Consider the following 25,462-nt stretch of genomic DNA (forward strand, 5'->3'; position numbering starts at 1 on the left):
CAATGGTTTCATTGAAGTTGCTGGAATGAAGTTGCGGGACGGTGATTAATCAACCGGCGAACACTTGAAACGCTATTTTCCTGGGAAAAATCAGCGATCCGTTTAAACACGCGAAAAGTATCTAGAGTCTCGCGCACTAATGCGATTTTACGTGGCGCGTTCGATAGAACGCAAATTTCGTGGAAACGATAATTGAATTTGTTTGGGAAAACACCGATTTACCGATGCAATTTTATCCAGCCGTGAACACGCGTCTGTAGATTCACGATAATGTTTTTTAACTCGATGGCTTTCGTTCTTTGTTACGTATTTATTCGTGCCGGGCTTTTTCATTTTTTATTACGATCGCTTAATCGTCCGGATCGAGGGATGATTCGTTGTTTTCGTTTCGAACCAGAGCAAATACGATTACCTGATGCATCGGGGAAATTTAAAGCCTATAAAATAATCAGGAATAACAGCGAGAAATGAGAGGTTGATGTTAAATTCGTTTAACGATGCATATTGATTTTTATCGTGGAAAACATTTGGAAAATTTCTATTTATTTTTATTTTCAACCCTTTCAATCTGGAAAGTTTCGCAAACCCTTTGATTATTTATTTACATACGAAAGGGTGTAAAACATTGTTTACGTAAAGTGATCACGGGACGATGTCATAACAGAAGGGTCGAATGGGTTGAAGATAAAAGCATCGAGGCTAATCAATAATCAATAATCTGAAAGATTTGCCCGGTATCCATCAGAGGATCGGGTGAAATTTTCTACGCAAACAGTATTGCGAATCTGAAATTCATCGTTGCACTCTAATACAGGGTTCGTTAAAATTCCCATTTTACTTAGGTAAATGTTTTTCCAAGCTGAATCCACTTTCATTGAATTTTTAATTCACAATCATTCGGGCAAACTTACGGCGGTAAAAATGGAAGAATCAGATCAAAGTATCCAGCTTACCTGACAATATGACCGCCTTGCGGCGGCCTCTTCCGGTTGGGGGCCCTCTCTACGGGGCCCCAAGTGTCCGCGTTCTTCGTTCACCAATATCCAAGCGCTGTGACAGCTGGAAATCAGATCACCACCGTTAAACGATTTCTCGCGTACAATCCGGAAGAACGACGATCACGTAACCGCGAGTTCGACGCGCGAGAAAATCGGGAAATCGTAGCCGTCGTATGGTTTTCTTCGTCGTGGGAAATTCGACGTTTCGTCGGGCAGAAATATACTCAGTTTCGACGAGCAGCTAAGAAATCGAAGGGGTGGTCGTAAATTTCGTGACGTCGTCGCGTTTCAACGTCAATGTCGAGGAAAAGTAACTTCAACTTCCGGGAACTTATGCAACCCGCTGCAGTGGATTATACCGGGACGTGGTCAGACGACAAACGAGCTGCAAGTAGCATAGTCCGGCACTGTGTCAGACACGAGTCGGTCTGAACGATTTGAGAACACTTTTCTGTGGAAGTAAATTTTTCGTAGTTCGAGAAGCTCTTGTTGCGGGCAAACAAAAAAAATTAGCCACTTTAGCAACGTGGAAGCTTTCCAACGCGAGAATCACTTCGCCAGCGGATTACCGATAATCCGGGAATCATCAATTTTCTTCGAGGAAAGAGCTGGAAGAATAATCACCGCGAGGAGAAAATCTTCTTCGCCCCCTTTTTCTTCACTGTCTCGCCCTTGAACGCGTCTACGATGAAAACGTTCTAAAATTTCGAATATCAATTTATATTTAAAACTATAAATCATGTGTGTTGAGTCAGTGAAGTGCCGGTTGCGTCATCGGAGGGTTGATTAAATTCATAGCGTCGATCACACTAATGACTCCCGCGCGTGAATCCCCTTTCACCACCCCTCCGTCGGCTCATATATTTTTAATCGCTTTTTCTCCCTTCTATCGGGTCGGAGTACCGTCGCGTCGGTTCGGCACGATTTCCCAATTTAAATCTCACGTCGGATCGATTCCGTCTCGCGAGATCTTCGGCTCAGCCGTTCGGTAAAAGGCACGGCGAGCATCGAACGACGAGGAGGAGTGGATGGGTGCATCGGGAGGGCGGGGCGGGGGTTTAGGGTTGGCAGGGTGGCGAGAAAGGGGACGGCTGAACCAGCAGCCCCATCGCGGAAAGGAAAAAGCAGAAAATGGAACGTCGCGTCGCGACGCTTGATGAGGATCTTTTCGTTGCCACGTTGATCGTGGCGGAGAGCTTGGAAAAACTGTAGCGGGAACGAGGCGGGTAATTGGACACCGGCCGGCCATATTAGAGCACGGAGAGACAGACGGAGATAGTGGGATCGAAGAACGGGACGTGAGAAACGCGGAGAAGGAGCTGAGATGCTGCGCGTATTGGCAGACGGACGGAGAAGAGAAACGGAAGACTTAGAGAGAGAGAGGGATGGTTTAAGGAAAAGAGGAGGGAGAGTGAAAAGCGGAAAAGAAGCTGGGCTAGGGTTAGACTGGCGAAAAGAAAGCTAGAAACGAGAAGGAAAAAGAAACGAGTATCTCGTTGTACGTACACGAAAAACGTCTATGAACGAAGAAAAATCAAGATTTTAAAAACTGTACTTTTCCGAGGCCCAGATAAAAATATTCCATTTTTAAACATTGGATGTCGGTAAAAAAGACCCTGAGATCATCAAAGATAATTAGAAACCCCAGTTGAATGAAAGAGACTAGAAGAGGACGAAAATCTGTGTCAGTAGACCCGGAAACGGTTCTCTTTCAAAAATCGTCGGAAAGTTTAAAAAAGGGATACACGTATACAGAGAGAGAGATTATGATAAGACACCCCACGAAATAATAAACAACCTCAAACATGGAACACTTTGAGCCGTGTTGGCCCGGAACAACGAAAGTTGTTGGATCCAGCGAAGCTTCGGGGCTCGAGGCGAGTCCGACTTTCAAGGCGTTCGAAATCCCCGAGATTCCCGGCCCCTCGAACGACAATCTCCCGGGGGAATCGTTAAAGAGCGACGGGAACGTGTGCAGAGGCCATCAGCAGCGCGGCACGTTCCCGAGCCGAGGCGAAAGAGAGCTTTGGAAACGCGTGAAAGAACCGTTTCCACGCCAATGTTAACGCGCGAACGAGCTTGCGCGGTTGGCGAGCGTGTGCATCGACGGCGTTGTGCCGTTTTAGTAACGGAGCGCACCGGTGCGCACCGGTGTGCATTATCTAACACTTAAAATTAGACGGCCGATGGCGACGGCGAAAAGAGATCCTCTCTCAGCCCTCGCGTCCAACACCGATTCGTCGCCTCTCACTCCGTCTCTTTCTTTCTAACCCCGGTTAACCGGATCCTCGGATAGCGGAAGAGAAGCTCACATCACACAGACTAATTAATTCATTTCACTTCGCCACTGATTGAACCACCTGATATGTACTTTCCGTCCTTCCCCCGTTTCTTTTTCCTTTCTTTCCCACGGTATAATGAACGAAGTATGGAGAATAGAAGGCACTTTAGAGAAACTGGGACACCAAAGATGATACGTGATAGCAATTGGCGACTAGCTTGTTCCACCGCACTCTTTGTCTGTGTGTGTATGTGTGTGCGTGTTCGCCGACGATTACGTTCGGACACGTTTTCCCGTCACCGATTACTTATCGAATACGAACAGTGATGTGGTGTTATCGTATGACGAAGGATGATGAGGTGCCGATTACGAGGTTACGAGACGCACCGCGTTCGTCCGGGCCGGCTGGCCGCCCGTCTCAGAGTGAATGTCTTATTAGTTATTTCTGGCTAGCTACATCGCCGCTCTGTTCCTCCACCTTCTTCGTCTTTTCTTGATCCTCTGCCCGAGCTTGCACCCCACTCTCTCCTATACCTGTTCTCGTTCCTTTCCTCGATGCCCGTACGGGCCATCCTCCACCATTTCCCTCCTGATCTCTAATTCTTCGGACTACCCCCTCCCCTCGCGGATTCCTCTACACCTCCGATTCGGAACATTCCTCCTCGTCGATCGGTACCGTCCTTGAACTTCCACCAGGGTGCATTTCAAAATTCAACGAGTAGTTGCGCCGAGGAAAGAAAAGGTCTTTGAAGATCTTTGAACGCGGTTGATTAGTCGGAAAATATCGAGGGCTTTCAGATGATCGTTCGTTAACTTTCACCCCTCTCGTAAATCACGCTACTCGTTATTGCATTTTTCTTCTGTTGTTATTGGTCGAACATTAGCCGAAAGTAATAACGACAAAAACGGGAGAAACTTTCCGTTCGATCGAGCCTCTCTTGAGATTTATCATTTCTTCGATGATAAGTCAGCGGGTCGAATCTTTTCGTATTCCTCTCCTTCCCCCGGTTAATGGGGAAAAAGTTTTTATATTAACATCGTTCGGCTCCTCTTTTTTCCCCGTTTCCTCGCCGCGGATATCCCTTCGACTCGACGAAAGACGTTTTCGACAAAATGTGAACGGGAAAGAGGGAAGACATTAAAGAGCGTAATCTATGGCGAACGACGAAGAAAGGGCTTAAAGATGACAAAGTGGATGCTTCGTACTTTCACGACACGTAGGGAAACCTAACGACCCTAACGCTCCTGTTTGCGGCTTCCTACCCTTTCGAAGCTCGTTCGGTAATAAATGATGAAGTGTCACCGAGTTTCGTCGGAGTTGCCTTTTTTGCATAATTCACAGGGGTTCGTTGACAGTCCTCGAGGGAATTAATTTTTCAGCCACCCCGATCGGCCTGTTTCTCGATCGGACCGGAAGCTACGCTCGAGGTATCATCTCCTCTTTGTTTCGATCATCCTATGACTTACGTAATTCATTGAGCGACGTTCGTGGTTTTATTTTCACCCAGCTACCCGTCGCATGAAATATCGACGTTCTGCCGTTGACTTTGCTCGTCTTCGGAAACGCAATCGTTCATCAACGTTCCAGCAGTATTTTTCGAAATGAAAAGGAAATTTCAAAAAGTTCAATATCGAACATCGGTTGCATTAGGCTGAGTTGTTTCGAAATTCCGCAGCCTCTGTTCGCGACGTGTAATGAGATACGAGTTGGAGTCGCGGCTGGAACAACAATGAAACGTTACTCGCTCGAAATTTCTCTGTTATCCGCTCGATCGAACAGTGTTCCGAGTGAAAACGCATCCCGCTACGTTTTTGGAATCCTGACTCAGATACGTAACGTTTCTCTAAAAATAAAAAGGAACCTGACCAACAAGCAAACTCGAATAACTCGCGATATTCAAATGTTCCTTCTAATTTAATCGGTGAAATTCCACTGTGCTTCAAGAGATTATGAGTAACGAGCCACGAGAGACGTGTAAATCAAGCTAGTGCTGAAAGTTTTGAGAATTCAACGAGTAAGCTGTCACATACAGCACTCGTTGTATTTCGTACTTTGATACGTTGAAATGTTTGACGTGCTGGTAATTTGAAACATTTTAATAATTCAATGACCGGTTTGAGGTTGTAATTTTAGTTTGAAATAATGTTGCCAGCAATCGGGGAGAAGCTTTAGGAAAGCTTCGTACGGTGAAACTTCGAAGCTCCGAGTCTCTTAAGGAAATTGAAGTGGAAGATAAGGTTTAAGCAAGAAAGTCTAGCCTGCAGGTTTTCATTCCGCTTAAATAAGTAGCCGTGATGTTGACAAATGAACGTTTACACCTCGATATTTCCACGGACGGTTATCCCGTTTCGCGATATTGAAGCTCGCCTGGGAAATTTTCGTCGAACCATCGAAATAATTTGCCCGATACTTAACGGAATTACCGTTGCGATTCCGACGCGAAGTTTCATCCGCATAGCTCATTAGTCGGGCCGCGTGCCTCGATAAATAAACTCACTAGGTGACTCACCGGACAAATGCTCAGTTGTTCGCTGATATTTCGAACTACCCTTCCTATTACAACCTTTCATTTATATTTATACGTTCCTTTTATTAATCCAACTTTATTTCGTATGCGCGGTACGTTTACATTTTAATCGTGTAAAAATAAAAATAAGTCCCTTGGCGTGTCTCATCTGATACGATGTAGAATAATTTAAAAAATGTGTCTACTAAATATTCAGAAATGAATAAAACATCATAATTCAGTTTTATAATTGAAGAATGAATAATATTTAGAAGCGAAGCCAATGTTTTATTTAAATCGAAAGCCGATGATTATTTTACGAGCCTAATATTTTCACAGATTATCCAAAATTGTATCTCCCATTGCGCCATCTAAAATCACGTATATTTTTTCATTTTTCCACCGGACAGTCGCGTTAACCGTATAAATCAGTGGAATCCGCGTTAGAAATTTCGCCCGGGAATAATTTACATGCTACAGGAGTTTTTAGCAAGATAAAAAAAAATCCGTGTCGCCGTGACATTCGATTTATCATCGACCAGGGAATATTCGTTGCTCGATATTCGAAGACCATCGCGACTGATATTCCCGACGAGTTTCATTCGACCCTTCGGACTTCATCTTCCTTCCGTTTCACCCTCTTCCTCTCGATTAATTTTCACAGAAGTCTCCAAATTCGTCCGTTTAAAAAAAGGAAAAGGCATAATATCGGACTCTTGTCACGTTTCTCGTAATTGAAACGTAACGATGCTGTTCGTTTTCGTGGAACGTGATACAAGGAACGTGAAGAATCGTATCATTGTTTCTTGAACTGTCGCTGATATCGATCACGGAAGGCTGCTCGAATAAATCATTTTAACGGCGTCCTTTTTACTGAAACGCCGTGCAATGAAACGAAACCGCAAACCACGCGCGTTCCATCGTTTCAGTAAATTTGCTCGCGATCCTCCTACGTTTCCTTGCGAAATTCGCGAAGAACATTCTCATAGATATTCTTGTTGCAAGGTGTTAGGATGGTACACCGTTCGCGAGCAGAGAATCAAAGGTAGGAGAAAATCCACGCGACAGAAGGGAATTAGAAATTCCCACGTAATCAAGCATTCTTTTCGAAATTGCATTTTTCACACGAGGAGAGAAAAAATTCCTTGGGTCGACCGACAAATGCTTCCGAGTGGAATTTTCCTTTTTTTGGTAGGGAAAATTAAAAATATGGTTATTCGAAGTTTAGGTCGAAGACGCTACTGCGGCTTGGTATTATTCCTGGATTACGGGACCGCGGTGCTTGTATTTTCAGAATACAGGAAGATTTACGAGGCCAACGAGGGAATTAATATCGAAACTAATTTCCAAGGAGTATCGGTCACGAAGAGGTTAAGAAAACCGGAAGGGAAATACGCTGCGGGAAAGTTGATTATTCCTGTTTGAGTTGCCGCGTGAATCCTCTCCTCTCGTTACACTTGGCAAGTTTTATTAAAAAGAATGGCAATTTGCAGAGATCGTTTTACCAGCCGCATTTTTTCTTTATGAGGCTCTATTAAGAGGAAAGTAATTAATGGATCGCTTCGTAGCACTTCTCGTTTATGTATTTTAATAAAGGCTTCGACGAACGATTCATGCGATCTTTTATTGTTCGATCAATTTTCATATTTTCTATGGTTCGTTTACGGAAGATAAGAACGAGGCATCCCAATTGTTACGGCCCTGGCAGCTATTTTTACCATCGTCCGCGCGTTATTTATAACAACAGACTTATTTCACCGTCGACACGACTTCTATCTGTCGTGTTCAGCATCGGACCTTTGCATTCACCCAAGAAACATGTTGTAAAAATGTTTGGATAAATTTTTTTTTGACAGAAGAAATGAAACCTTATGAAAAATTCTTCTATTACAAAGAGATAAAGGAAAATGTAGTAGATTTAAAAGGACTAGTATAGAATGGAGGCATTTAATATTTTTATTAATATTTTATAATTACCTATTGATCTTGTTGCTGCTTAAAATTACTTAATTCCACCAGGTAAACTTCCAATCGACTTTGTCAGTGTATTAGTACGATGATAACGTTACCGAAAATATTAATTTTCTTCTTCCTTTAATTATTCGATTATATTAAATTTATGGCGACGGTCACCAGTAACCCCAACACAGCAGTCGGTTAATTATTGTAAAAGCTTTGAAACAAAGGGGTCAGGGATTGAGCTTTTGCCGTGTTGTATCGCTAATTACAATCGAGTCTCAAATATTTCCCTCAAACAGAGAGGTGGTAGTTTTAATTAACAGCTAGTGACACGTGCACGTTGATTATTACTTTCATCAGCGGATCCCTTTTGTTGATCGTTACCGTATTAAACGATTTAACGTCTGCTCTTTTATTTCCCATGATTTATATATTACCAAGCGCTAATTACATTAGCATCACGGGAAACAGATGCTGAAGGTGATAAATTAATAATCGGTCGCACAATTTTTCATACAAATATACGAGGAATATCATTTGTCAGGATTGTCAGCAGGTCTTTCGAAGTTGTTCATTTCCTGCAAACGTTCTCATCGATATGATTAATTAATATATCTGAAGAAAAGATAATTAAAATCGTGTCCATAATTCGTTATGTTATTTCCATTGTTCATCTTTCTATATGAATCTGCATATATAGAAATTCATTAACAGTATTTGTTAATGAAGGTTCATATAATTAAAAAGGTTCATCAAGTATTTTATTAATTTCTCAATATTTGAAAAATTAATTTCAATGAAAGATTGACTGCAGTATTGATAATATTTGTTCTTATAAAATATTTCAAGCTGAGCTTTGCAAGCTGAGGGACAAACGTCATTGGTCATTCATTTGACTTAGGAATCTTCTAATTGTCAATAACGTCGAAACATAATTATGTGGTTGTCGCAAATTGACAAGCCAATAATCATCAATCGAGTGACATGCGATATCGAGTTGAACATGTACTCGCGTAACCAGTTACATCGCGATTTCATTGACCCATCAATTCAATATCCGATCGCATCCAATTTTTCATTTATTAATCACGATGTCAAATCGTCCATTCGTTAACAATTCCCATTTTTCTTTTTCAACAGGAAGACATGGAGTTGTTGCCACACGAGGCGGAAGGCATTCGGACTACCGAGATCCGGCCGTAAGTTAAAAACTTTCAGCATAGATTTTTCTTGTTCAAACATCATCGAGATAAGCATCCCACGTTGCTATTGTTTATTTACACAGCTCGATGATCGGAGTAGCACCACTCCGGGTATAAATCGTGTCCGTTTAGGTTTTACATTCACGAACGTCGAAACGGATCGGCTAGAAAAATGTCGGTTTAAAAAAAAGTTGCTGTTGTTCTGCACGCGTTACCCGTGAATCCGATCTCGAAATAGTTTAATGATCGCTGGTCCGTAATTTTAGTCCAAGGTGTAGGTTGAATGACGCAAATCGAGACCGTCAAGAAAACTCGAAAACGCAGTGGACATTCGACACTTTCGCCGGTACTTTTTTCCCTTATGTAACACAAAAGCCTTTATTCGAGAAAACGATGAAACTTTTGAAAATTCTACGATTTTATTTCGAGTACTTGCAAACTGAATCGTGCCAATGTGTTCTATAAATAATAATATAATTTCAAAATTATAGCAGAAATATTTTGTACTTGGCAAAACCCTGACGCAGTGATATATCTTTCCTTGCACGTGCGCAAAAACTGAAGTGTATAAAAATTGATGATGAAAAATACAGAACGAGAAAAGTTGGACGTTTCCCGATGGAAGAAATTGAAACGATCTTGTGTGTATCGAAATTGCAGGGAGGTGGTGAGGTCCATGGAGCGTCTGTACGCTGTGCCATCGGAAAAGCTGCGAGTTTGGTCGATTTGGCTGACGAAAATCGTTGAAATTGCCGACCAATGGCAAAAGTGGTTACGTGCTCACATCGATTTCACTATAAGGCTCTCAGACCGCTTGTACGCGGCCGAGATGGCCGTAAGGCGGTCGAAAATGGTAAGTTCTATTTCGTGTAACGACCAGCTACAGGCTGACCCGTTATTAGATATTTATGTCAAACAACGTGCTGGGGGTTAGGAAGGGAACGTGAAAAATTAAGGCCATTACAGAAAGTGGGACCTTCGTTCTCTAATTAATAAGTTCGTGGGGTGCGGTTATTTAGGATGAAATTATATTACAGTGAAAGCGTATTTAATGCACGTTAAATTGTCGTTTATTGGAGACCTGGTGCGCTGTAATGGTAGAGTAACATGATATAAAGGCTACCAGGTACTCAGGTAAAAATATATGGAATTTGTGCGCTCGTTGGCTGGACCTCTTTTTTTTTAAAGCGCTGCAAACTCCCTTTTAGATTAATTCCCTTCTGATTAAAATCGGGGAGAAACTAATTAAGTATTTCAAATTGCAGTGTGTTCGAACGATGACTATTGGAATATTATTCTAAAAATTTTAGGTAGGTCTATTAGGAATTTACTACAAGGCACGATTGGCCCATTCCAATATTGCTTTCCAATAATTTTGAACGGTTAGAGATAACGTTCGACGGTCTACCGTGTATGCGAAGCTCTCCTCGAGCGAATAGAAGACTGTTTTCGCAGCCGTACCGTAGGAGCATCATTAAAACAAAGGCTCCCTAACAATGTGTCTGCGATACGCGTTACGAGCTCGTGTAAATATCTTACGCTCGTAAAATCGTATCTATCAGAACGGCACTGCTTCGTCGGTAGACATGAAATTTCAATGTAAATTACAGGTTTACCTGTCGTGTTCCCATTCAAACGGCTGCCTGACGAGATGACAATCGTGAACGCGATGTTCCTCGGTGAAATTGACACAAAGCACGCGGAAGTTTGTCACTATAGCGATCGACATTACTAAATTTCGTATAAACTCGTATTTTTGCAATAAGAGAAAGAGTTTCTTTGAAATTGATGCTCGTCAGATGTTGGTCTTGATGAATGTAAATTTCACTCTTTAAGGTTTCAATTTTCTTAGCATTTAGTGGCTTCCCTGCTCGTTGCTTTTCATATTCAATAAACTGTTTCAATCTTCTCATTACTATAGAAATTGCAACGAATTTTGCTTTGAAATTAATAAGCATCCTGTCGCAACGAGCATCGGTAACCGGTGGCATAAATTGAAAGCAGGGAAAGGACGGGACTTAATTAAAAGCAGAAAGAAGAAAGAACTAGTATTACCCTAATAATATTTAAATATTTAAGAAAGGAAAAAAGTTTTAATACCATTGATTGTTCTTACACCGATATTTCTTAACAATCCTTAATTAAATTTTTTACCGCGTCTGACCATGCACGTTCATTATCACTGTGACAGTCCTTCCAGTGTCGCGCCATATACGAATTTTTCTACTTCGTCAGAGACACCTTAACGATTTCAAAATATTATGAGAACAGAGTCGGCGTTGTTTTTCAATTTTCTCTGGTATGGGGGGAAAAAAATTTAATTTTCCCTCGGATCTAGATAGTCGTGGCAGTTCTAAACAACCGAAACTTAATTTCTCCGAGCGTCCTTGCCAGCATGTTCTAGCTGAAACACAGGGGAATGATTTACTGGGGTCGCTGGGAATAGCCGCGTTTCTCAGCATCCAGTTGGTTAACCTTGAACACGGTGAACTCGAAGCCAGTGTGTTTCGTTGTCTCAGAGCCCAGCTCAGGTGTTGGCCGCGCTTTTTCAGTCTACCGAGAGATTTATACGCAAGGCTACATGCTTCAGCGACGCGAGGGAATGGTTTAAATCTCTTCTCCTCTCCCTCGCTCTGCTGAGTGACTGGGTGAACGAGAATCACGGTGAAGAAGAGAGATAAAAAAAAGCGTCGCGGCGAAAGCGTCACCCGCACATGTTGCTTCGTGATTTCGCGAGACTGCTCGACCTTCGGTCGAAAGTTATTCGAAGCGATGCGACGGTTAGATCAATCGATCAATTCTAATATATTTACTTCGATGCAACACGCCACCCTCTGTTTAATAAAAGGTGGAGGCTTGAATAATTCAAGGTTACGATGGCTATATTAAAAACGTCGTAGATCAACGAGACATCCTGGAGACCTAGAGCATGATGAAAAAGGGTTCAGAATTTGGAGGGTAGATAGCCGAATAAATTCATTTTACATACTTTCTTATACAGAATGTCTGAGAGAATCGATCTACGTGAAAAAAATTCCAAAAATTCGTTTTTTAAAAAAGTGCATGTGCATCGGATAAGTGCATCGCTACATTTGATTTGAGATATCTCGCAAACTATTCTATTTCCAACATTTTACCCTAATACTTTCTTATACAGAATCACTAAAAGAATCGATCTACGTGAATAAAATTCCAAAAATTCGTTTTTAAAAAAAGTGCATGTGCATCAGGTAAGTGCATCACTGCGTTTAATTTAACATATCTCTCAAACTATTATGTTCCCAACATTTTACCCTAATACTTTCTTATACAGAATGTCTAAAAGAATCGATCTAAGTGAAAAAATTTCAAAAATTCGTTTTTGAAAAAAGTGCATGTGCATCGAATAAGTGCATCGCTGCATTTGATTTGAGATATCTTTCAAACTATTCTACTTCCAACATTTTACCCTAATACGTATTTTATTTAATAATGTTTTCAAAGACATAAACGGTGAACAATTAGGAAATGGATTCTAATCAGTAGAACGTGTTCCCCGGCTAATCCGAAGCTGTCATCTTGCCGATTTATACGCTTTGAACAACGACTGCAGGCTCACGTTCCTCTCGTCCTCCGGCAGTCATCGCGGAAGATAAGCGGCGCTGGTTTAATTTTAATTTTAATATGCATTAATCGCACGACTTTCTGTTTGCGCTGGCCAAACTTTCCCATGAATCGCGGTGCATAAAGGACGAACTACCAGCCGATCCCCGTGTACTTTTCACTTATTTTCTTCTTGGAAACTGTTATAAATCACCCTTTACAAATTTTGCGCTTCGTGTACTTTGATAGTGACAGAATCCTATGAAACCAGCGAAATCTTTTGTGCTTGAGGTTAAAGAAAGAGAAATATTTTTAGAAAACGTTAAACGTTTAAAATATACACGATGCGAAAACACAGGTGTATTTTTTGCAAAAATATTTACCACGTAAAGCCAGAAATATGTTGTTGTTCTCGAGTACACATATATGTCTGTACGTTGTCGGTTCCTCGCTGGTTTATATTCTTTCTAATATATCCATTGTACAGATTTCATTGAATTTTCGGTTCCCAGGAAATAGTGGAGTTGAGGAAAATCTCTAGCAAGGTGGGACAAGCAGATGAGGAGGAAATGAAGTATCTCTACGAGACTGGCGACTCCATTCAAGGTGAGATGAGAATAATTTAATCAAACGATGCTCACCCGAGTTCCCTCGCAATGTTCGAGTTCCCTTTTCCCCCCCGTGGATCCGGTGAAAGAGATAAATTGAAGGGAGGGGTGGCTGTGGCAAACAGTAATTTTGGTAGAAGCGGTATTATAGCGGCCGGTATCGCACTTATCACAAAATAAATCTAAAAGTATGGGTATTGTCCTCGCGCCGGCGCCGGCATCACGTAGTGCTTTTACGTTGCCCTAAACAGATTTTACGACGTCACGAAGATACACTTTGGTAAAGTCGTATCTGGTTTCGCCACACCGAAGGCAGCAGCCTTATCCTCGAATTTCCCGCGTTTAATAAGTAATTGTAAGACTTCGCGTTATTACACTGTAAATCCAGCCAGTTGGAATGAACCGCCACCGCCAATAAACCGATTCCAAGGAACAGGGAAAACTTTTTCCTTCTTCTTTTCCCCATCTCGCTGATATTATCGAACTTCTGTTGTGCCGTTCTGCATCGAGAACGGAAGATATTTCTGCACGTAATTTCGAATAAAGTCATCCAGTGCTCTAGGTCTGGGTTAATTCAAAATAAAGATAATTCCAGCAGGAGAGGATGGTTCCATATACGAGGAGGCAATCGATATGCAAGAAGAAGAGCAGAGATCCTCGAAACGTACATTGGACAGAACATCAACGAGACCGGAGGTCGCGTTAACAACAGCAGCATCCAGCGTCACGTTGACACCATCGACGGCTACCATAAAAGAAGTATCAAGCATGTCGTTGCAACCATCGCAGGTCACTATAGTACGAGTACAATCGGCTGCATCGAGACAAGCCTCGAGGACTTCTGTAAAATCAGCACCGTCGGCTACGTCGAGACAAGCATCGAAGACTACTGTAAAATTATCGCAGTCGGCTACGTCGGGAAAAGCATCGAAGACTTCTGTGAAATCAGCACGGTCGTCAACGTCGAAACAGGGCTCGAAGATTAGTATAAAATCAGCACAGTCGGGAAAAGGATCGAGGTCTTCTATAAAATCAGCACTGTCGGCTTTTTCGAGACGAGTCTCGAAGGCTACTTTAAAATCAGCACGGTCGATGGCTAGCGTAAAATCAGGTAAAATAAATCCTAAGCAAAACTCGAGTGGATCCATATGGGTATTAGCAGATAATCAATTTGTTATCGAGGAGCTAAAATCGACGAGCAGCTTAGGACCTGGCCGATCGGAACTCCATGGGAACATTTGGGTCTGGAGGATGCGTGCGAGGAGGAGGAATACGAAGTAAGAACCTTTCGTTTTCCACTTACGAAAATTTACAATGTTTTCTAAACTCCACTCGTCCTGTTCCACGATCTTGTACGAATCGGTTCAATTTTATTACCAGAAGCCTGTTGGAAAGTTTCTACAGCTCTTCCCACGGTTCTCCTGTAACTTTTCAACTTTCGCCTTCGCGCGACCGTAAAAACAAAGAGTTTTCTTTGCAGAAACTGCCGCTACCGAGTAACGAGCAGGAGATGAGGGAGTTCCTGAAGAAGTTTACGCACCAGGCGACCATCTACAGGTCGTATTACAAGCACTGGAAGGAGACAGCGGATCGGGTAAAGATTTTTAGGCACCGACTCGACCCTCTGCCCTTTGGGGGACACCGACGATCTTTTTAAAACTCGACAATTGCAGGCGACAAAGGAAATTGGAGGTAGACTCGTACTTGCCACCTTCCAAGTGCAAGGGAAGGACCAGACAGGGCGAACAAAGAGGCCTGTTCGTCCGAAGCCATGCGGCAATGTATCAAAAAGGAAACTCGTGAAATCGAAAGACCAGCAAGTTAACACGTCGGATCTGAGCGTGAAAGCTAGCATTGCCTCGTTGAAATCAGGAAAGCGTTCTACTGTGACTATTAAAGAGAAATCACAAGAGGTAACAGTAGCTTTGTTAAGGGTTTATTTTCGTGATTTTTCGTCCTTCGATTTTCGCGATCTGGTTAATAAAAAAGAAAATGATTTAGAGCTGTGCTGTTACCAAGAATCCGTCCGGAAGGTCGGCGACGCACGGTACCGTGTCTTATTTTAAGTTCCCGTGTCCAGAAGTTCCTAATGTAATTTCCTCTTCCTGTTTACATTTTCGTCAAAATACCATCCGTTTCGAAAACTTTCGGATAGGAGAAACAGAAAAAGCTAAGGGATCCCTGTTATTTTCTTGTTTGTTATTTTATTCACTTTGTCTCCGACCGTGTTTCAAAGTATTCCCGACTTTGATCGTCCTAAATTCTTTCTCCCCAATTTATTATATCGTTCAGCTGGTGGCCCAAAGTTTCTGACGTTTGATTTCCAACCACTTCTTGCCTCGTTTTCGAGTTCCATTAAGAGAAAAATGGTACTAGAGATGTTTTTTGCTTCACGAAATAGAAACAGTTGGCGATTGCCAGAAATAGAGAGATCACGTCGTACGGAATTACAAGATATCCGATGACACAAAACGTTTTCAACCGGCAAGAAGTTCTCGTAACAATTTTTATCTGTCGCTCAATAAATGGTAAAGCAAGCCGACCTTTCGTTAGACGAACGAATACGCCTTTCTCTTATTTACGAACGAAGGCCCGCAATCTGTGGCTCGTTAAAAGAGCGATTCGTTTCATCGCGAGGCTACGAAGAAAGAAGATCTTCAATCGACAGCCTGCCAACTAGTTCGCGTAATTAAGCATCCTTAATGAATCTCAGCCTTGGAAATCTTTTTTCGGCGTCGATGTTACGTTAACACGGTTAAAGACCGTCTGATAAATATCGGATAAACGTTTCATATTTTCTGAAATTTTTCTCCTCCGTTCGTCGATCGTCAACGTTAATAATGGCCATCATTATCCGGCAAAAAGTCTGTTACGATAAACGATCCAGATGCTTCTCTCTCTCGTTCTCTCCTTGAATGATTTCGATCTTCCTGGAATCCAACCAGTGTCTAAAGGTCTGCGAGTACAGTCGATTTATCCTTGTCGTCGTCATTAAGAGCCATTTAACTCTTGGTTATACGTCTCTTCGCTCGATATCGACGTATCACCAGTAGCCAAGACTGATGTAACTTTCGATTGATATCGAGAGTGAAGATTAACGAGCGGCAAGGATCTTCGTTATTTAAAAATTAGTTTGTTTGAAATTTAACACCATGAATGTCACGCCATTCACCGGTTCGTAATTAACCATTGAAATCAATTTGTCGGCTTGAAAATTTAAAGGACTTCAACTCCTTTAGATTTAATTCCTTTCTTTTCTGTAAGAAAATTTTCGTTTTTGCAGCGACTGAACAAAGAAAGCCAGAAATCCATAGAGGTGCCCGATTGGGTCAGGGAGTGTGCACGCGCGTTGGAACCCATACCTTATCTCTTTTACGTGAGAACGGAACCGGACATCGACATAGCTATAGAGCACGATGACGAAGAAGTAATTCTGGTGGACCTGGATCGCGAGGGGGTGATTGCACAGAGCAGACGTGTCTTCTTCAATCTCACGGATAAACCGTGCAAAGGAGGGAAGCCATGGATATAGAGAGCAATAGAACTTGATCAATATTTCAGGACACTAATTACAGTACAATAATAACAATGCCAAGTAAATAGAGCAGTTGGTAAAGTTGTTGTTTACAGCGAAATTTCCGGGTGTTTCGTGAAGTTTTAATCGAGCCGGATCCATTAGAAAGGTAAGTTGGAAATAATGCATACGGTAATCGAGTACTATTTTCGTTTTAACTCGAATAAAATTGCGCTAAAAGTAACGAACCGACGGCGTATTAAAATGTAACGAACGAATATTGAATCGGGGCAAATATTTAGCAGATGTTGTAGAAATAATTTAGCTGCTTCTACGTGGAACGAATAACGAAAAAGGAGGTATTTTTTACTTAAGAGAAATGATCAAGTAACAAGATGAAAGGGATATACTTTTAATCACAGCAGGTAAGAGGATCCTGGTCGCATAATCACCCAGGACGAAATGATGTTCCAGTTCTCTGGACATCGGCAAACACGAGGACGAGGCTTTGATCTTGCATAATAAGCTGTTGATCGTAGATCCGACGATCTCTCGCGTTAGACGAGCCTGACAGGTAACGTCGTCTTTGATGTCGAATCCAGATATTACAGAGAATCTGGATACGAGCGAGGAAATTTGAAAGACAGTGAATCCGACTCCGACGGATCGTTTCGTATTTTATGTTTTCATATTCGTCAGGATGAATTTTACTGCGAGACCCCGCGCGAAGAATCGTAACTGAAAATCTGCCGGACGATTCACTGTCTCGCGTCGACGATAACCCGGATACTCGTTATTTGCCTCGAACGTAACGTTGTTATCGGATTACAATCGCAGGCTGAAGTCGACGATTCGCGACACGAGCCCCGAAGTGCTCGTACAACAAATTTTATCACCTGGGCGCGTCGAACGGATCGTTAGAAAAAAGTTGGGCGAGCTTTTTATCGGTAACTTTCTTAGTTAGGTAGTCTTCCTTGTAGTTAACTTTAAGCAGACGCTTCTTTTCTATATTTTGAAAAATAAGACTGAAAAAAGGGCGAACTTAAATTCAAACTTATTAGATTAACGCACAGCTGAGTTCACCATTCGAGGATTAAGTTTACCAGAAATTTCGATGCAATTATTGTTTCCCTTCCGAAACTTCATTCAAAGTTATTTTAGCCGAGTTTATTAAAAGGAATTTATTACTACAGTTTACGTACAGGGCTTAGAAACAAGAAGGGTTAATTTACGTTATCCTAGGGAATATCAGAGTTATCCCAGCTTAGAGTACTTGTAATCGTAGTTTCGCAGAACCGATGTTCGTATTTATAAAGCATATGAAAAATTGCGAAACTTTACCGAAGGCTTAGCCGAACTTGCAGCCTCGCTTCTAGCTACATTGACAATATATTCCACTTTGAGAGAAGTTTTTTAAAGCATGCAAATTGAAAAGCTCTCTGGAAGGTGGACCATCTAAGAGCCATGTAACTTAAGGTACACCGTTTAATGGAACTTCATAAATTTCAGCGTGTATAGCCGGTGTTCTTGGACCCACGTCATAGGAAGCATCGATCGTAACGTTGTCTGTCGTTTATGAACGTTTCCAGGACTAATTAACGATACTGTTATAATTAACACCGGGAAGCACATGGTACCTACACGTGACGGCGTTCCATGGATCGCTTAACGCATTATCCTGGCTCGTTGGTGTAATTAATTTCCTGTAGTATGCATATGATAACAGTCTTAAGAAAACTTTGCAAAAATAAATCATTTAACGGGACCTTTGAAAAATAGCCAGCCACTGATCGGTAGGCCATTTAGCGGGCGCCTTGGAAAATGTCCCATTTACTAATTCCGTGTTTTTCCTAATGTTTCTTTCCTCCCAACGACGCTTAGATCGATTTTGTGCAGGTCCCGAAGGCGTCTCTGCCCTTAATTAATCTCCGAATTGATTCGCCCCACAAAGAACGACAAAAGCGTAAACGCGATAGAGTTCGATTAGACGAGACTTTCAGAGGTTCGTTATTCGATTTTCTTTGAACTTCCGGGTCCGAGATTCCGGTCGGTTCCCCTTGGACGACCCTGTACAAAAGTTTCGATCCTCCGAAGCGAGTTTTAGATCTCTATTAGAGAAGAAGCTTAACAGTTTCTCTGTTTCGAAAGAAAAGTATTGTAAAAGATCGCTGTTGTTTCACGCGGGGAAAGATCAAACAAAAATTCAGCTGGTAAAAAATTCCACTTTACACGAGCAATGTTTCCGCTTGTTCGTTGCAACTTCTTCCTCGAATTTACATATCATTCATTTTAACGAGCATTGAATTTACTAGGCAAGGGACAGGAGATTACTTTTCGACGCGTAATTTTTGAAACAAGTTTCTCGGCAACGTAAATAAACGGCCGAAGGAAAAGGGAGAGGCTGATGATTTCGGAGGGTAGGAAGAAAAAATAGGAAAGCGGAAAGCAGCGAGGGTTAATAAAGTTCAAAGGGCCTGTTTACCTAACGAAATATTACCAGGTAGAATGTTGCCTCTCTTGGTTCCTTCGACGATACCGTCTTATTTGGTCGACCCCATTAATTTCTTCTACGTTGAAACGACAGGTTCGCGATTTCTAATCCGTAAACGGAAGTTGCGCGTATCGGCAGTTTTCTCAGCTCTTCTATCCCTCGTGATTTATTATTTGAAACGTAATCGATCGTCGGGACAAGGCGAGGAATAATTTTTAATCCAGCCTCGTCGATCAATCGGAGACGTTCGATAGACGTTTTCGTAGAAACAGCGACTTGTTTTCTGTATTAACGACACAGGTATGAAGTGTGATTTACAATCGGTCCTACAACACGTGGCAGCTCGCTACTGGGAAACAGACTATCGATGCATTTTCTGAGCTACACGTTTGGCTGCGTGTGATTTATAATAGCTGCATCGCGTAGCTGTTTCGTAGAATCGTTGATTACGCTCCAATATCGCCTCCCCTTATTGAGTTTCGAAGATTAAACGCGCCTGGAACGAACAAGTTGCTTTCATTTTAGTACAGATACGTTCGATCGTTAAGAGAACCTACGAACATTTTCGTTAAACGATAAAACACATTTTCTTCGTTTAATTTTTATTTTTACCCCGTGGCCTTTAAATTCAATTTGGTGTTGTTTCTTTAACGTTGAAATATTTGTAAGTTTAGATAGGTTTACGAGGACACATTTGGGTCCCGTGAAAACACGGCTCTTTGCGTTCTCGTGAGAAACGGTCCACGGGTATGCATCTGGAAGGGAAAAGAAGTCAGTCGAGGAGGAGAAAAAGAAGCGGAGAAAATTGAACTGCCAGATGCGCTCCGCGGGGAAAAAAGGGCTGACTGAATAACGCTTTATAATCCTGTCCGTTTTCTCTCGTTCTTGTTGATTTATAAACAAACATTTGCACGCTTTTCCGTCTGCCCTACGGTTCGCAATGTGCTGGTTCAAAAATCGAATAACATAGAACCAGATGCCATTTCGAGGGGAAATGCTTTGTCCAATGTTGAATAATATTCCTATTGTTTTATTGCCGACAGAATTTTTCGTTTTTCGGATAAAAAATACTTTACAGATCAGTTTTCAGACTGAGCCAAAATGATTTATTTATACCTAGGGGACGAAATCTCTATTTCTTTAAATGGCAAAGCGCGAATCCCAATGATACAGTTTCTATTTTTCAAGAATTTCTTATATTAAAATTTGGATAGGTGTAGAAATAGCTTATGTCTCTCTGGTGGTAAGTGCAACACCTATCACCTCGGTTTATTTCGTCGATTCGAAACTGAAGAACCTTTAATGTCACTCGAACTCTTGGTTAACTCCCACACGATTGATCGATCGTTTCAAACACGATTGAGCAAGTTTAAATGTAGATTTATCGATCATTTGGCGCAAGTGCCTGGGCTATTCCTCGAAGGAATAGTGGAAACAGACGGCCATATGTTAGCTGCATTAGTAGCGCAAGTGGCTTTCAATCGAGCTGCACTACTGCCTCTTTGAGGAGAACATTCCGTCGCCTCGATATTCGGCTATTCCCCTTCATCGTACATCGAACCGTGGAATCTCACCGTTCAAACGAATAGTTTCACGAGCGTTTTCTTTTCTCGAGTCGAATTCGATTTCGTTCGATTCACCGAGAGACGAATTTATGAGCGCAGGGATACGGGCTTGGTTCGACGAGAGATTCGAGAAATTCGTAGCCCGGCCGGGAAACGAGATCGTTTCGACATTGTTTCTCCTCAAATGGAATTCGATTTCTTCCCGATAATATCGCGGAATAACTTTCCCCGGGAATCGTTGTAACGGATTTACAGGCAATTATGCTAACATTAAAGGCTTTTCATTCGAGGAAATTGCTTTGAAACGCGTTTCCTTCCGTTTCATTTCGATTCAGCGAACCTCGGCCGCGATCGTAACGCGCGTTTTACTTCGATGAAAGTTTCACGATCGTTCGGCAATTGATGTTACAAACAAGGTAAATCGAATCTTTATTTCCATTCGGGAAAGACTTTAATTTATGAGCAAGAAAAATATTAGAAATTGTCACTCGAAAGCGTTTAATATTTGAAAATGAATTCGTCGAATGATAAGCTGTCGATGGTACACAAATGTTCATCGAATTCGTACGATAAATTTCTAGATTTCATTGGGATTTCGGGTCGGCGTTTAATCGAGATACAAACGTATCGTGACAGAAATGTTAGACAGGCCGGTAACACGCGATAAAATATTCGGCCGATGCGTTTCCGTGTTAATGGAGTTTGAAGGAAATTATAATCGACGTTTATGATCGCGCGTTGAAATTCTACAATTCATAGACAAACCATGAAAACGCTTGTAATTTTCGTTTACTTAAAAATCTGGCCTTAAAAAAATGTCAAAGACCACTGTAGCCTCCAAAATTCAAAGAGTTAATTAATTAATTAACATATTAGCGCAGTGATTGTATCAAGATGCCGTAGATCTGAAAGCAAAAGAAAGATTGTTAATTTCGTTATCTCGTGCCAAATGAGTTGATAGCAGACTCCCCGAAGGAGGTGAACTTTATTTATCATCCCCTCGCGCGAGGGTGCAACAGGAAAAACGCAAGGCGCATTGTCTGAACGGCGAAAACTTTAAAACGATTCTGTATTTTATCGTTCGATCATTAGTGTCGTATCTAGAGCGATTGTTTGCTCGGGAATACGTGGAAACTTCTTTTCTGGAGTATATTGGAAACACACACGATATCCCGGTGTTTTTCTTGCAATATTTTTGTATGGAACTTTTCGAATCCGCTTCGTTTAACTTCGTAGCCAGACAGAATATCACGATTAAAACTAATCCCTTCGGAAATATCACTTTTTAAAAAAATAATTCCTCTAACTGCTAATTCCTATTCTTTCGTACATTAATAAAATTAAATTTTTTTCAAGGCTTCGCAGATTCGAATGAAAATTATAATTTCCATGGACGCGGATGAATTTCCAGCAACGGGTGCACCAAGTTGCAAGCTGCGCGGCGATGCTCGAAAATCGACGTCCCGAAAAAATACCCTGTTATGCGCAGTTTTGCAGTGGACGTTAAAAAAAAATTCCGTGGGCCGTGAGAGCGCGCAATTTTCGAGAGTAAAAAGTTGTCGCTGGACGAGCTTCTTCTGCAGGGCTGGAAAATGGAAATGGAGGAAAAAGTTTGGTCCGGCGTAGCCGGCCGACGAATATCGACTATTATGCCCGGTCGAATTGAAATGTGTCCGAACTTTCACGCGCCGGAGATCCTCTTCTCTTTTATTGGAATATTTTATACCGGGAACGAGTGGAAAAAGCGGGCTACCAGCGTCTCTCGTGCTAATAAAATACATCCTTCGACGACCTGTACGCGAGATTGCGACGATTTTTCAATCGATCATTCCTGAATCATCGATCGGGCTTGCAGGAAGAATTTCATCTGTCTCGTTGCTAGACATAAATTTGAAAAGGAGAATTCTGCCGGTCCGTTCTATGAATAAAAATGACATAAAAATGTTAGATGAACTCGATTTCAAAGATTCGTTTAGCCTTTCGATGACGGTGGATGATTTAGAGAGATTGTGGATACATTTTGAAGTATTCGAAGAATCGTTCACGATTCGGACATCTTAATTTTCGACGGAGCCGGTTCATTGCGGCGAGGATTCAATATCTGGTCAGGATAATTGCTTTCTGGTATTCGAGGAGTATTTAAAAGTACCCGGTTGCGCAAAATCTCCTATTACCCGGCCACCCTCAATAATTAAATTCACTACTCTGCTCTGGGCTTTATTAAATCGTTCCGAATCGGGATCACGAGGAAATATCCGAGCTCCCCGTCTTCGACGTTCTTCTCTTCTCCATTTCCAAGCCGAGAGCTACGTCGAGCGTAGGATCTACGGAGAACTTTCGACCTCTCTCCACGTTCGCCATTCTTCGTTTCTCGGGGAGCCGTCGATTCCCGGAGGATTCAATGTTCTCGCAAATTAATCGATCGTTCGAATGGAAGATTCAGAGGCGCGTCTTTTCAATGACCAGCCGTGATAATCCGTGTCTTAGAGAAAATGCTACCCTTTCGCCGAGTGACCAACACATTTTATTCACCCTAAATTGGACGACCTGCAAGAACGCCTTTAATGACCAATTTCAATGGAACCCTTTAAACTTTTATCCAGATATCATCGTGTTAATTTATTTGTAGCTGAGATTGAAATCTGTCAAGTTTCGCTAGCCTGTCGCGGGGGATCGATGGGTGTCTTTCTAGGAAATTCAATTTTTCTTGGAAACGAGGGAAATTTCATTCGAAAAGGATCCGGCCTTGTTTCGATCCTCGAGAAAGCTACTCCGAGCATTGGTCATTTGCATTCTCGACCCTGCCAGCTTCAGATATTTAAATTTCTCACTGAAGCGTGAAAAGCACTTTCCGTCTCTGGTCTGAGCGACGCAATTTTCGGTCGGAATTCTGGGATCATCTCACTTCATCCAGCTTCTTATTTTCTCGACGGTACCGCGATCAAATTGGACGAAAGTCGTGCCTTTGGAAAATTAATACAGAAATACTGACAGTCGCCTTGGGAAAATTTCCACGAATCGACCGGATGCGAATTCTCTTCGGTTCTGTAGTAATTGTTTCGTAATTTCTAAAGAGAACGAGATTATTTTATGCGCCTCTCAGCTTTGGTAACAGTTATGGGAAACGAAAGCTGCCATAAAAATGTTGATGAGCATCTGTAACGATCCGATGAAAAATGAGGGAAATTGAATAATTTATTTCTTTAACAGGAAAAATGGTGCACGAAGGTGATGGTGGAAATATTGAAAATCCATCGATAAGATGAAATTTCACGTACAATTTATGTAGACAGCTTTAAACGCGGGTACAATTTTTCTACTTAACATTAGGTTAAAAAATTGATGATTGTGAAGTAAAAAGAGCCACAAAATTCCAAGATTAAATTTTACAAAATTCATGATCATCGAAGTAGAAATAATAGACAATGTCTGAATGTCACTATCGTAAAGAAAGATACACTTTCAATCAGGATTTCATTGGGGCTGCTCCAACGAAATAAGTTAAAAGGTAAAAAGAGTGATCTTGCGATTCTCTAAGAAGACGTTTCCTTTGATTCGTTGAAATTGCACGTCGATACTGGAAGTATCTTTCGACTTAACGTTCCATTAGGAAATATCAAGCTCTCATGTGAGCACGTACACACGCGTCCTTCTACTTATTCCCTTTTGGATTCTCGTGTAGCGTGTCTAATGTCACAACTTAAAAAGTGTCGAGAACTTCCGTCGCGGAAGAAACTTGGCCACCATCGAAGGGATTTCCGCTACTCGTGAATGCATGCTGCTCGGTCGAAACTTTCCTAGTCTCCGGCAATTTTCTCGGCTATCGTGGCAGCAACTGCGAAACCTTTTCTACGTTTATGAAAATTGTTCTCACAGTTGAATGCTGATCTTAGATTCTACCAAACATTTTCCTGTTCCCCCCATGGAATATACAGTCCAAAAACGGTAAACCCTTTGTTTACCGAAAATCCAATAGAACGAAATAAAATTTCTCCGCAAACAAATACTTGAATGATCAGAGAATTTTCCATGATTTTCTTGCAGAAAAATCTGATCTTCATTTTTCCATTGTTGCATCGCGATCGAAGCGATTCCAACAGCCGGTAAACGTTCCTTTCGGTCGCTTTAAAACCGAATTACACCGTGAAAGCTTCGCGTATGTAGGTTTTATTGCCTCCGACACGCGATGCAGTCATAATTTTTCGCCCCAGACTCGTCAGCCGACGAAGGAATTAATAAAAGCAACGTTATTTATCGCGGCACCGTTCTCGCTATTCCCTTCGCGAAGGCAACGATACCGAGGCTCGACCAATTTGCTAATATCGAAGGAACCAGTTCCCGATAGGGAATCCCGTCGAACAAAAGGAAATGAAGGGACGGTGGTAGGGCGGTAGACGACGGCATCGATTTATTCCACGGACAATGAATAAAACACTGAAAACTCTCGCACTGGGCCAGGTTGTTTAGGGAGTAGGGAATAAAAGGGCAACAGAGACAGAGGAGTGGATCAGGTGTGCAATTCGTTCCATGCAAATCGACATGCTGAGCTATAATTATTTATGCGACTCTCTGTAATTTGTATCTTCCATCTCCCTTTGATAATCCTGAACAAATGTGTCCCTCTGGTGGAAGACACTTTTCCATCTTACTCGTGAACCGTACACATTTCGTTTAAACGATTCATCGGAAGGAATGGAAAATCAAAAGGTTGCACGTTTCGACGTGAAAAGTCGATGGTGAATCGCATTTCCCTCG

The 25,462-nt window shown here is 41.8% G+C and overlaps 2 protein-coding genes across 9 annotated transcripts in view; one reads left to right on the forward strand and one right to left on the reverse strand.

The window, feature by feature from the left end:
• The window catches only part of LOC114872716 (RING finger protein nhl-1), a 42,861-nt gene extending 39,090 nt beyond the window's left edge, over nucleotides 1-3,771 (reverse strand). For 3 of the 6 annotated variants that reach the window (XM_029180247.2, XM_029180244.2, XM_029180243.2), the window contains exons 1-2: nucleotides 3,667-3,770; nucleotides 954-1,059 (exon numbers count right to left, since the gene is read on the reverse strand). The gene's annotated coding sequence lies outside the window, so the exon portion shown is untranslated. Of the gene's footprint in view, nucleotides 1-953; nucleotides 1,060-3,601 lie in introns of all 6 variants that reach the window. The other 3 variants (XM_029180248.2, XM_029180239.2, XM_029180241.2) reach the window with 2 other exon arrangements.
• Nucleotides 3,772-9,328: 5,557 nt separating this feature from the next.
• On the forward strand, nucleotides 9,329-17,157 carry LOC114872721. 3 transcript variants are annotated; one of them, XM_046288627.1, is made up of 8 exons: nucleotides 9,329-9,800; nucleotides 13,042-13,135; nucleotides 13,733-14,248; nucleotides 14,323-14,414; nucleotides 14,618-14,731; nucleotides 14,811-15,050; nucleotides 16,421-16,820; nucleotides 17,074-17,157. In XM_046288627.1, exons 1-7 carry the CDS (start codon nucleotides 9,525-9,527, stop codon nucleotides 16,667-16,669), a joined length of 1,581 nt encoding a protein of 526 aa, XP_046144583.1. In that variant the 5' UTR covers nucleotides 9,329-9,524; the 3' UTR covers nucleotides 16,670-16,820; nucleotides 17,074-17,157. The 3 variants fall into 3 exon arrangements, with proteins under 3 accessions (XP_046144583.1, XP_046144581.1, XP_046144582.1); XM_046288625.1 differs by having other exon boundaries at nucleotides 9,330-9,800; nucleotides 14,320-14,414; nucleotides 17,077-17,156; XM_046288626.1 differs by having other exon boundaries at nucleotides 9,331-9,800; nucleotides 13,736-14,248; nucleotides 14,320-14,414.
• Nucleotides 17,158-25,462: the final 8,305 nt, after the last annotated feature.

This window comes from Osmia bicornis, chromosome 14 (genome assembly GCF_907164935.1).
Source record: "Osmia bicornis bicornis chromosome 14, iOsmBic2.1, whole genome shotgun sequence".
Taxonomy (NCBI): Eukaryota; Metazoa; Arthropoda; class Insecta; order Hymenoptera; family Megachilidae; genus Osmia; species Osmia bicornis.